The following is a 13255-nucleotide window of genomic DNA, read 5'->3' as shown; positions in this document are numbered from 1 at the left end:
CTCATTCCGGGAGGGGGGTGAGATGGTGATAGGTTGCAATAGTTGTTCTGAGAAGTTCTTGTTGAGTGTGTGCGGCTTCTCCCAGTCCTGGGGTGTGTGGGACCGAATGTCCGGGTTTAGCAGTCATGATGCATGACCAGAGTCAGGATGGGGGATGTCGCCCGGGCCCTTCAACAGGAGCATGAGGCAGGCCCTGGTTGTGCTTGGGTCTAGCGATTCGGTCTACACTCGAGATTGGTGTTATTTCTATAGAAGGTGGTTTAGGATCGCCTTTCGACGAGATCGGTGCTGAGCAGACGGGGGGATCAGGATACCCCCAAGTGTGCGACGTGTGGGGTCGACAAGACGGTAGACCACGTGTTGTTTCAATGTGCATGGGCGAGGAGGACCTGGTGGCTTTCAGGACTCCCACAAGATGCCTGGAGTCAAAGGGACCAGTTTGTGTAGTTTATCCGGCATTGGTTAGGCTGCCCCCAGCAGCGCCCGGTGGCTATCGGAGCCGTCTGCATTGATCACTTGATCTAGTTGACCAAGAATGCTTGGATCTTTGGTGAATGCAACTTATTTTCGAGGTCTGCGGTGGAGCATGCTTGAGTACAGGTAGCGGAGCTCAGTCATGGTACCTATATAGGTGGGCTTTTGACAGTTCGGAACATCTGAAACTCCTCTTCTGCTCAGGTAGAGCCATGTATGGTGTTCTTTACCTGGGAGCCCCCACCCCCGAGCTTTTTCAAGGTTAATTTCGACGGGTCGGTACTGGATGGAGGGAGTAGATGGGGCGCGGGTTTTGTCATCAGGGACTCGTGTTCGAGGGTGGTGGCGGCTAGTGGCTGTCAGCTATCTGACACCTCAATTTCGGTGCTGAGTTGCGAGCTATCTGGGCGGGTCTTCGCCATACGCAGCGTGCCCTACACGCCAGCTCGATCATACTGGAGGATGGCTCAACCATAGTGATCGACGGTTCTCGGGTGGTCCGAGCGATACGGGGAGACCATCCCTTGATTTGAGATATCTGGGCAATGGGCAGGGATGGGGAGGCCTTACAGGCCATGCATGTATTCAGGAAGGCCAAAGGGGCTATGGATTGGGTGGATGCTTACGTGGCATGCCATTTTGGTGGTACCTTGTGGATCTGAGAGGGGGAGTTGCCGGCACTCTGTAACATTTTGTTTGCTAACTTTATTGAGTGTATCCGCACCCGGGTTCGAGTCCCGGGCAACCCATACAGAAAAAAGAAAGATTTTTTCTATTTAACAAAAAGATAAAAAAAAGAAAAAAAGATAAACCGACAATTGACTAGAAATGGCCAGATTTTGCTAGTGATGGCTAGATCTGAGCCTAGATGTGCTGAGATCTGAAAAGAGGAGAGAAAGAGAGAGGGAAGGGGAGGAGAACATCTAGGTAGAAAGGGAAAAAGTAACTTTGTCTGGGTTAATTTGTAAATATGGTAAGGAGATATATCATATGTAATATTAGTAAAATTTTGGGTGTGGTATGCAAAAAATTCTTTTTCTTATGTACATTGCTCTATTATAACATCTTCTTGTATCAAGGTTTTAATATCAGTTCATGTTGTTAAAATGGAATTCTACTAAATTGGTAGACCATCGTAACGATTAAATTGATTTATTAAGTGGAACAAACAGGATTGGCCGGGTGGTAGAGTCGTGGAAACACTTGTTTATTCCACCATTTTCCCAAAACTGCATAGAATGAGTTTGTCTGGGTTACAATGATGACAACAGCCGTTATTTTTTATCAGCAGAAAATAACATTGACAGCCGCATGAGAGACTATTGAAATAATTGTTTTAATTGTCGAGTCTGTTTTTCAACTAGCACAAATTTGAATCATGATGTATTTGTTTATCTAGGACCTGTTTGGAATTGTCTTTATTTTTTGTTTTTGATTTCATGACGCTAAGAAGAAAAAATGAATTAAAATGGAGAATATTTATGATGATAATCTTGCTTTTTGAAATTGTTTAGAAAGTCTTTTGTAGTTTCTTTCGGGAAGTAAAGGTTTATTGCTTCTGAAGAAGAGGCAAAATAAAAGGAAAGAATAGTAGATGCTTCGTATGCAAAGGAAATCTTCAACATCAATTACCATGTGTATTTAATTAATTTGTAGAGAGAAAAAAATGCAAAAACAGCAATGATGATGCTAAACAGACCCTCAATAATTAGTGTTAAAGTTAAATAATGGTTGTTATTCCCATTAAATAATAGTCATATAGAAGAATAATAGTCAAAATGAAAGTTGTTAAATTAAACCAATTATTAACACATATAACAGTGTAGACCTTAAAATTGTACCTACTATATAAAGTAGAAACTCCTAAAGTAAGGCATATGAAACCGGACTCTAACCCTATGTTTAGTTGGGTCATGAGAAGGAGGATAGATAGGGTTGAAAAGATGGATGGCTTCCATCTATCATTTGGTTCAATAAATCTTAAGAAGGATGGTTAAAAAAGAGGAATTGCCTATCTATCTTAGCCTACTAATTTGCTTCCTCTAGAATTGACACGATGTAAGGAAGGATGGATGGAGCATGTTAGAGGTGGGTTTATACATTGATAAAATTATTCCTCATTTATTTTTTGGTACAACTTTAAACTCTTCTTCACTTTTTCATTCATCTTATTTACCTATATTTTTTATTTTACCTATACTATTAACCATGTACTATTAAATTTTATTACTACTTATTTTAATTTTAGTACATAATTTTCATATTTATAAGTAAATAACTAGAATTATCATTTACATTTCTATTTATATTCACTATTTTTAGGTAACTATTTATATGAAATCAATTAACTATTTAAATTAAATCATAAATTAATTAGTTATTTATATAATAAATATATAAATTAATTAATTCATATAATTAAGTTATAAAATTATTTATATAATTAAATTAAAATTAATATAATTTTTATTTAATTATAAATTATAAAGCTTGTAAGTTTATACGTTGCCCTACTTTTTAGTATTGATAAGTATTCCAAATTGATAATAATATTATTATTTTATCAAAGTATAGTTTAGTAAAATACAAACATCATCCACGTTTTATCTCATTCCTCCTATATCAAACAAAGAATAGAATCATTCCCATCCATCCTTCCATATTTTGCCAAACATACAGGAAGATGGATGGAAGACCCGTCCATCCTTTTTTCTTTATCCATTCTTCTTCCAATCCATCTTTTGTAGCAAACAGAGGATAAAATTGTCACTTCCATCTAACATCTATGTTTTAAATATGTGGGCACTTATTTGCAAGCATGCAAAACCCACTTCTCTATCGCACCTTTCAATTTTTTCCTCCTCTTCAGTTTTTTCTTAATAGGCCCATGGCATGTGCAAATTCCTAGTTATTTTTTTCTTTTTTCGAGATTAGGAGGGAGTAATTCCCATCTTTTTACCCGCCCAGACCTTTGCCTCCTTACCCAAGTTGCCAGGGATGATATCATCCAAGCAACCAATCTATGGTGCAAAATGCTAGTTGTTATACTGGCTGTTTAACTAAAACCATGTCTTTGTAACTTCATTTGACCATACCAAGTTATAGTTCAAAAGACATGGAATATCAAATTTTGGAAAAATTTCTTTTTGTGAAAAATTCTGTGCTTTCACCAACATGTCAAATTAATGCAATGTTGGTTTTTATACTAGCAGCTTACAAATCTACACCTCAAACATGGTAAACAATGAATTACCCCATCCTATTCTTTTCAACTCCATGTTTTGGGGTTGGTTCTAATCTCAAGCACAATCCTCCAAGAACGCAAGTACGGGATTTTTGTTTCTAAATCGATCATTGAAATTTATTAATGTTTTGTTGATACATTGAATAATATTTCATCCATGGAGAAATTTGACAGATCCAAAAAAAAAAAACCCAGTGCCTTTTTTATTGTAGTATAAATATGTTAGTTTTGAAATAAATGAATTTTCTCCCTGGATTTCATCTATCATTTTCTATACCCAGAGTACCCCTCCGATTTATCTTAAAGTATGCCAATTACCCACTTTCTTGCTCGCAGTCCATGTTAGCTAGCACATGTGCTCTCTCCTTTCCCAATTGCATTAGACCGCTTTTATAGAACTCACCCAAATAGATTGAACTCTATTTCTTTCTCTAAATTAACTTTCAAAATGATTGAACTCTATCACTTACTCTTATCTCCTCTCTTCCCTCAAACGTACGTGCACATACATATGTATGTACATACATATTCCTCTTTGTTTAATAATGTATATATACTATTAAACATAAGAAGGACATGCTATAATTGATTTCATCTGCAAAGTTTTCTGACCAAAATACTCTTAGTGAAAATACTACTCAGTTCTATAGTATTTCTGTTTCATTCCACAACCAAGTTATCAGCACTTCAATGCCTCTAATTAAGACATAGATCAGATATTCCTTAGCCTTTTGATCCACTTTGGAGCTCAATTACTTGATGTTGCTATTTTTTTAGTTGAAGTGTATTCTTGAAGAAGCCTTTAAAAAACCAATAAAAAAAAATGACACTTCAAATTTAAAATGTTAGAGAATTTTATGTTATACACAAGCTTAATGCGGATGCAAGCACATACATACATGTCTTGTTTGTAGGTGTTACAAGACATTCAGATGCTGTGTGACTGTGTATGGATTTTTCCAAAACATATAAATATAAAATATTATTTTTATAAAACATTTGATAAGTGGAGGTCTATTTTTCATAAAATATATTTTCAGATTTTATGACTTAACATATTTAACAAAATGGATTTTATTAAAAAAACTCAATAATTAATTATTTTTATAAAATTAATTTATTTTAAGTTTTACATAAATGTATCTTAATAAAACTTGTTAACCAAACAAACTCCCACTGTTGGTCTTGCGTAGCTCACACAGTCCCAGTTGAGCCAAGCAATGCACAACTAATTATATAGCCACTTGTGACTAGTATTTTCATTTCATGAGGAGAATGTCATCAACATTCTCATTCAGTACTTGACACTGCAGTTTCCCAATCACACAGATAATAAATACATTTTAAAATCAACACAGTAAAAACCGACATGATACAGATCATAGTCATATGATCAGGAATTTTGGCCCTGACCGATAACTGATTTAGGATCTAGGTTTAGGGTTCATCATACAGAGATGAGTAAAATAACAAAAGAAAAAAGAAAAAACTTGACCTGCTAAATCTGTATTCTGTAATCTGATTTGAAACAACTTACATTTACTCCGGCAAGGAAAGCTTTAGCGTAACTTGGCAGGTTGAAAGGAACAAGCAGCACAGACTACATGAAGAATGTTATTCCCCAAAGCTAATACCATGAATAACCGATCAACATTAATAATTCATAATCACAACAGCATAATATATGATATCAGTAGTAGATCCAGTAGATCGATATTTCCAGGAACCCCTTAGAAATCACTAAACAGCAATTTCAATAAAACAACTCTCATATGTTTTCAGTGCCTCATGCTTTGCAGCAAAAGGTACCTTCCAGCAGTTGAACAAATATGTTGTTTTTCCATAGGCACATCTAAAGGGCCAAAAAGAAATAGAAAAACACAATAAAAAAGAAAAAGTCGCTGAAGTAACGTCAAGACAAACAAGCAAATTTGGCGCAACAAAAAAGCACGATGTAATGTGCACAGAGCATCGTGCCAATCATGATGTTAGGCCTAATCATTGTACTTCATCGCAGACATTTGAAAACCAGGCATTTCAAAGGAAGATGCAAACTTCTCAACCTCTGCTTTGAGGTCCTCGATATCTTTGTTGTTCGCTAAACCCTTGTTGAAGTCCTTCAGAAGCTTCCCGTGCTCTTTCTGAATGCTCAAGCAAATGGTCACGGCCTGGTGAAGGAACTCCGCAATCTGCTCAAAGTCCTTCTCAACCAGACCCCTTGAAGTCATGGCAGGAGTACCTGCAACACAAACAATTGTAAGGATTAATTTTCATCAATTTATAAATAGCATAGTAGGAACATATGGCTATAATAATTATACCAGGATTCATTCATAAGTTTTCAGAGGTTGTGCAAGTTCCAACTCTTGTATAAAGCAAGAACTGATGTTTTTTTCCCCATTTTCTGAATCATGATTTACATAACAAGAAAGGTTTCAAATGTTCAAAGAAAATCCACAAATCTAATTTTTTTTGTTCAAATAACTTGTTGTACCCTACCCTCAACAGCTGCTGTATGATGAATGCTAGATCTACATGTGTGTGCAGATGAGAACTATTTGCGTACAGAGTGCACATAGCAATGACCATGATTTTAGAGTTGAACCTCACATGAGGCGTCGGCAGCTCATCTGACCCATCGAGTGGGATTGTATTATGAGCATACCATGTATGCAAGCTGGCATATCAATTCTCATCTACATCAAGTGAGAATGTATCATGAGAACAGTATTTTTATGTACTCATCCTTAGTGTCTTATTGTTGATCCTCTTTGAACAAACATAATAGCATACCCCACAGGCCTTTCATAAGAGGTGTGTACTTTTTATACTTTCGCCAAATCATTTGATTTCTTTTATCATGTATTTATGCTAAATATAAATTTTCTAAAACAGAAATCCACTATAATTTATTCCAAAGATTCCACAAGCTGATACATGGTCTTAAAAAGCTTGTAATCATCTGGAAGAAAACAATTTATACCAACAAAGGGCATTCTGCAAATGTGAAAAGTTCTTACCAATTCGAACACCACCAGGAGACAATGCACTGCTATCCCCGAACACAGCATTTTTATTCACTGTAATGTTGCAAAGGTCGCAAAGCTTCTCGACCTTGTTTCCTATAAATATTTAATGTGGAGAAGATGAATTTATGCACATCAAACGAACAACTTATCACAGTAAGGAGTTACTAAGTCATACCAGTTAAGCCAAGAGGTCGGAGATCCCAGAGGACAAGGTGGTTCTCAGTCCCATCAGTCACGATCTTGTAGCCCTTGTTCATCAGATAGTTTCCAAGAGCAACAGCATTGGCCTTGACCTGCTTGGCATAGGCCTTGAACCCAGGTGACATGGTCTGTTTCAGGGCCACAGCCAAAGCAGCAATTTGGTGATTGTGAGGACCACCCTGGAGGGATGGAAACACTGCAAAGTTGATCTTATCTTCAAAATCATATACTGCACCTTCTGGCCGGCCCTTCTTGGGAGGCTTAGGGCCCTTCCTGTAGAAGATCATGCCAGACCTTGGCCCTCTAAGACTCTTGTGAGTGGTGGTCGTGACCACATCACAGAATTCAAATGGGTCTGCAGCTTCCTACATGACATGGAAAAAAAAAGTTAAAGCTAACAAGAATATTGATGCCCCTGCAAAATAAATCACAAGAGCCTTACTTTATTGACAGATCAACTAATTCTGACAAAAGTCTTCATGTCCCTAATATTGAGAGACCCATGCAAACAACACTTGTATAGAGCTTTTCTAAAATTCAAATGCAGAAATAAAATATAACAGATTGTATTTGAACCTTCAAAAATCATGCAGACTTTAATACCCATTTGTTTGCTCATGGACATGATTCAAACTAAATTCGGATATTTAAACACAGAAATATTAGAACTCAAGCTCATATTAGGTCCTTTAATCAATGCACACCAAAGGTAGTATATATAAAACAGTTTAGCAGAAGAAATCTTGGATCAGGATATTTAGGAAGTTCGTTCATGTAGTTGAATCAAGATAACATTCTTCAATATTCATGAAGTTTATTGCTTCGTTTGTTTCCTCAAAATCATAAGTCCAATAAAACAGTCATCTAGATCAAAAAATTTTGACAACGCAAGAACTTACTTTTTTTTAAATCAGCAAATATTATAACTGTACAGATCTATACAAAAGAAACCTAGGATTGGAACATTCAGGTCTCATTCTTAAATTTATGAAAGAGGTGCTCTACATAACCTGATGAAATTAGCAAATTCATTAACTTCACTCTTCATTTTTGTAATGAATTACTCAAAGCCGTCAATTCCAGAATCTACACTATAAGCATGGTAGATTTAAATATTTCATTAATCAGTAGCAAATTCATTAACTCCACTAATGAATTACTCAAAGCCGTCAATTCCAGAATCTACACTATAAGCATGGTAGATTTAAATATTTCATTAATCAGTTCATAGAGATGCATAGATAGATCAAGCAAAACAAATAAAGCAGGTCATTAAGAGCTTACGACCATATAAAAATTAAAAAAAGGCACTTGCTTCAATAGATCAGACAAGATCAGAAACAAACCAAAAATTTACTTGATGACCTCCAAACTTCACGAGATCTAATCTAGTTCTTGCAACCAATTAAACAAATCTCATCAATTTCAATCAGATCCACATATCATGCATCAAGGTCCCCGTTAACCGCCCGATGGGAACAAGACGCAGATCTAAAAATATCATTTTGGGAGGAAAGCAAGTCTCAAAATATCATTATGGCAGATACCTGAGCGGCAACGAGGCCACTAATGTGAGCCATGTCGCAGAGCAGGAGGGCGCCGCACTTGTCAGCAATGGACCGGAGCCGGGCATAGTCCCAGTCTCTCGGGTAGGCGCTCCCACCGCAGATGATGAGCTTGGGGCGGAAGTCGAGGGCCTTCTCCTCAAGCTTATCATAGTCGATGTAGCCGGTGACGGGGCTAACCTTGTAAGGCAAGCTCTCAAAGTAGATGGAGGTGGCGGAGATCTTCTTGCCACCGGAGGTGTAGTAGCCGTGGGTGAGGTGGCCGCCGGAGGGGAGGTCAAGGCCCATGATGCGGTCGTGGGGGTTGAGGACGGCGGTGTAGGCGGCGAAGTTGGCGGGGCTGCCTGAGTACGGCTGGACGTTGACGCCCCAGCGGGCTGGGTCGAGGCGGAAAGCGGTGAGGGCGCGGGCGCGGCAGAGGTTCTCGATCTCGTCGATGAACTCGTTGCCGCCATAGTATCGGTTGCCGGGCATGCCCTCGGAGTACTTGTTGGTGAGAGGGCTACCGAGGGCCTCAATGACGGCGAAGGAAGTGAAGTTCTCGGAGGCGATGAGCTCGATGCCGCGGCACTGCCGGCGCTTCTCGTGCTCGATCAGGTCGTGGATCTCCGGGTCGACGGCGTCGAGCGGCGCGAGGCCCCAGGAGGCCACGGAGTCCATGGCGGCGGAGGTGGAGGTGGAGGTGGAGGTGGAGGCGAGCGAGTGGCGGAGGAGAAGTTGGGAGAGAAGAGATCTGGGAGGAGGAGGCCTCGGGATGGGAATGAGGAGGGGAGGATTGGGTTGGAGGTGAAGTCGGTGGTGGAAAAATGGAAGGGAATTTATAGACGTGGCGGCGGTTTGAGTGCACATCACGACGTCTGGTTTGTTGGCGTGGGAGGTCAGTGATCGCGGGTTTATTTACCAATTACCATAGAAAGCTCTTTAGGGCTGAGAAAGATTTTTTTTTAATATTCTTATAAAAAATTAATATTTAAAAATACAATATTTAAAAAATTAATTTTTATATGTCTGATTTAATATAGAAAAATAGTATATTATAAAATAATTTATATTTAATTAAGTACCCATTTTTTAAAAAATATATAAAATATTTGTTATGCTTTTAATTAAAAAAATCTTATTCCATCCCTTTAAAAAGTATTTTTGACAAAAAAAATTTCCAAATTCTCCACCTTTTGATCTTTCTCGTACCCATGGACTTTTTTCCATGGGACATAAAAATTATTTTTTATAAAAAATATTTTTTAAAAATTTTAATTAAATATTTTATTTTTTTATTTTTTTTTGCTGATTATATTTTTTTTCTTTTTTATGAACCAAATGAGTACATATAAAATAAATCAACGCAATATGATGGCTAAACCATGTTTGATAAAACATATGAATACAAGGACGATGATGGAACTTGGATTGAAGGTGAAATAAAGCTAAGGTTACATAAGTCAATTGCATTGTGAACATGCTGATTTTTAGACCTCAAACTATCAAAGCATCATCTAATGGTTAAAGTAGACTTGGTCTACCCAGGGATCTAGACTTCAGCCCAAGTGGATAGAGGGTGGGGTATAGGATGAGGGTTGGAGTCATGTGATGGCTAAAGTGGAAAATTTCTTCTACCAAACTAGTTTTGTGTGGCAATATGCATACCAGGTAAGATACGTACCACCTAATAGAAACTAATAGTCTACTAGCTGCTTGTATCCTTGTCACTAAAAAAAAAAATATAGTAAGTTAATGTGTGCTAATGGGTCCGTTGATTCATACAATGGACTTAGGCTAAGGTATGTGTTGGTATGGATTTGAGTCCTAGAACGGTCACTTTGTAGGGGGTTGGGGCGGAGAGCCAACAATTATGCCACAAGTTCATCAGTATTATAACAAACTACAAGTAAAATGTATGCAGGGTAGAGTAGAAACTAACGTCTAATCATATATGCCTGAATATTCTATAGTTCATTAAACAGTTTAGATAGATCCAAAGCTCGAAAGTGGTATAAACTATAGTAAGGCTAAGAAATTCAAATATTTTTTATAGATCCCTTATGAGCTACTTAGGTGGATTAAAACCACAAAATTGTCCAAAACTTGGACTATCATAAGCCCAAATATTGTATGGATCCACTATTAATGAGTATCTATATGTGGAGTTCAAGTCCAAATCTTGGGGATTTTGAGCAAACTAATTGTTAAATGGATGTAATGTAAAGTAGTTGTTAACCTATAATCTTTATACTTGAATATTTTAGAATCCATTAAAATATATACTAAAAATCAAGTGTGGTATAAACTGAAGTATAGGACCAAGGAAATCAAATGCTTTTTATAGATAAATTGAAGTATAAGACCAAGGAAATCAAATGCTTTTTATAGATCCTTTTTGAGCTTGCTGTATGGACCTAGAACTTGAAATTTGTCCGAAGCTGCACCATCATGAACCTAAATATATAGATCCATTATTAAGAAGTATCTATATATGGATCTGACAATGATCTTAAAATTATTTGATATGAACTCACGATTAGGCCCAGTCTTACCAAACAAGTGTTGCTTCAAATTAGATCTCCTAGAAGATTGCATACAATTAACAAATTTTCTTTCTCAAGGATATGACAATGATTTATGTAACATCAATTTTGACCCAAAAAATGGAAAAGATACAAGGTGGTTTAAAAAATGGGTCGGGTTCTAAAATTTCCCTCAGAATCAAATAGACTAGGTTAGGTCAGGTTAGAATTTAGTAAACCCAGAGCTAACCCAAAAAATAAAAGGGTTTTTTTCATGAATACCTTCCTAAATATCGAATTTTGCATGAATACCCTTTAAAAATTGATATTTACATGTATACCGTCGTAAAACACTTGTTTTGTCATTTTATCCTTTTTTTATTTTTGTTTTTACATATGTATCTATGCTATCCAACGACGTTAAAAAATTAACGGTTTCAAATTAAAATGACTAAAATACCCTTAATGGGTAGACATGCAAAGAGATCGCGATCCCGATAGCAGGAGAAAGAAGACAGGGACAATAGTATAATTTTAAAATTTTATTTATTTATAATTAATATAAATATAATTTTTTTTAACACCGTTAGAACAATCGTTATATTACGAACATTTGTACAATAACAAAGTTTTATGAGGGTATATATGCAAATATCAATTTTGGAAGGGTATTCATGCAAAATCCGATATTTAGAAGGGTATCCATGCAAAAAATCCAAAATAAAATGGGCCTAATTTTAGAACTCGACCCAGCCCCACGAGTTCTTTAGATCGGACCGAATCAGATCTAAATAGGCCGGGCTGGGTCGGGTCACGGGTCAACCCGACCCATTTGCAGCCTTAATCTCAGCAATACAAAAAGCAAATAGTTAATGCATGGTTAATACCAAATCCAATACTGAGGCTGAGTATTATACTATTGCAAATACTATTCGGGAGCCTATTTAATTATATTGGTTGTTGGAAGATATGGGAGTTAAGTATTCCCATGCCGCCATTCGTCACAGTGATAATTCGAGTGCTATTCAAATTGCTCACAATGTTATTTTTCATGAGTGTACAAAATATATTGAAAATAATTGTCATTTTGCGTACTAATGCATTGCTCGCGGTGCAATATAGCACCATATTGGTTGTTGGAAGATATGGGAGTTAAGTATTCCCATGCCGCCATTCGTCACAGCGATAATTCGAGTGCTATTCAAATTGCTCACAATGTTATTTTTCATGAGTGTACAAAATATATTGAAAATAATTGTCATTTTGCGTACTAATGCATTGCTCGCGGTGCAATATAGCACCTTTAAGTTACATTAGTTAATCAAATTGTTGATATTTTCATGAAAGCACATCCACTTAAATGCTTTCGCGATTTGCTTTCCAAGCTCTAAGCTGGGTTTTACTATGTGATCTTGAGTTTGAAGAGAGATGTCTTCCCTTAATTTATCATAGATCAAAGCCTAGTAGACTTATGAGGCTCCACCGGCATGAAAATTTCTGCCGGTTGCTGAAGCGAAGGTCAAAAGATTCACATGAATCCTCCAATGCAGTACGTGGTATCAATCCATGTCTCCAATGTGAATATTGAGACAATTATGAAGCATCGAGGCTAACAGAAATTAACTATGCCCAAACGACATCCTATGAAATTCAAAATATGAGCTTCTTAAGTTTATTTGCAGAATACCCTATTAACTAAATGGTATTTGATCTTTCTATTTAAAAAAAACGAAGCAATATACACCCTTTTTTTTATGTTGGCCCAAGTTGGGCACCCCCCACGCATCGAATTAGGTTTACCGGGTCATGTTGGGCCTAAACCATGGCCCGACCCATATTTTGTCCGTCGATGCCACCTCCTCTTCATTTAATTCATGTATTTCCCTAGGAAAAATGAATGCTCCCAAAATGACATATCCACAACAAATGTTGTCACAAGCCACAAATTCTAGATCCAACTTTGGAGGAATTAGAGGTGGTCCAAGTTCAACTTGGAATCATATTCTAACTCCCTCAATGTCTCATGTACCTCCAAAATATTAGCAATATACATTATCTAAATTTAATAAGGGTTGGTGATGAAGATCTTTTCATTCCAAAGAAGAGAGGCGGACAGGGAATCTTCCAAGTAACCTATTCTCCAAGATTTAAAAGCATTGTGTTTGGTGTATTGAGGGGTGACATGTTCTGCCGCTCAGACCTAGTCTTGCTTGCTGAGGCCATAAAAACGTCACCCTC

At 37.1% G+C, this 13255-nt stretch overlaps 1 protein-coding gene across 1 annotated transcript; it reads right to left on the bottom strand.

Moving 5' to 3' along the window:
• Positions 1 to 5434: 5434 nt before the first annotated feature.
• Positions 5435 to 9380, bottom strand: LOC103717174 (serine hydroxymethyltransferase 4). Its single transcript, XM_008805463.6, has 4 exons — positions 8496 to 9380; positions 6923 to 7313; positions 6739 to 6840; positions 5435 to 5957 (listed from the first exon to the last, which is right to left on the bottom strand). The coding sequence occupies exons 1-4, from the start codon at positions 9360 to 9362 to the stop codon at positions 5713 to 5715; spliced, it is 1605 nt and encodes a 534-aa protein (XP_008803685.4). The 5' UTR covers positions 9363 to 9380; the 3' UTR covers positions 5435 to 5712.
• Positions 9381 to 13255: the final 3875 nt, after the last annotated feature.

Source organism: Phoenix dactylifera, chromosome 13, assembly GCF_051530095.1.
Source record: "Phoenix dactylifera cultivar Ajwa chromosome 13, Ajwa_hap1_PhDact_Kaust_v1.1, whole genome shotgun sequence".
NCBI classification, from domain to species: Eukaryota; Viridiplantae; Streptophyta; class Magnoliopsida; order Arecales; family Arecaceae; genus Phoenix; species Phoenix dactylifera.
The sequence above is the reverse complement of the archived record's forward strand: the minus strand, read 5'-3'. Positions and strand labels throughout refer to the sequence as shown.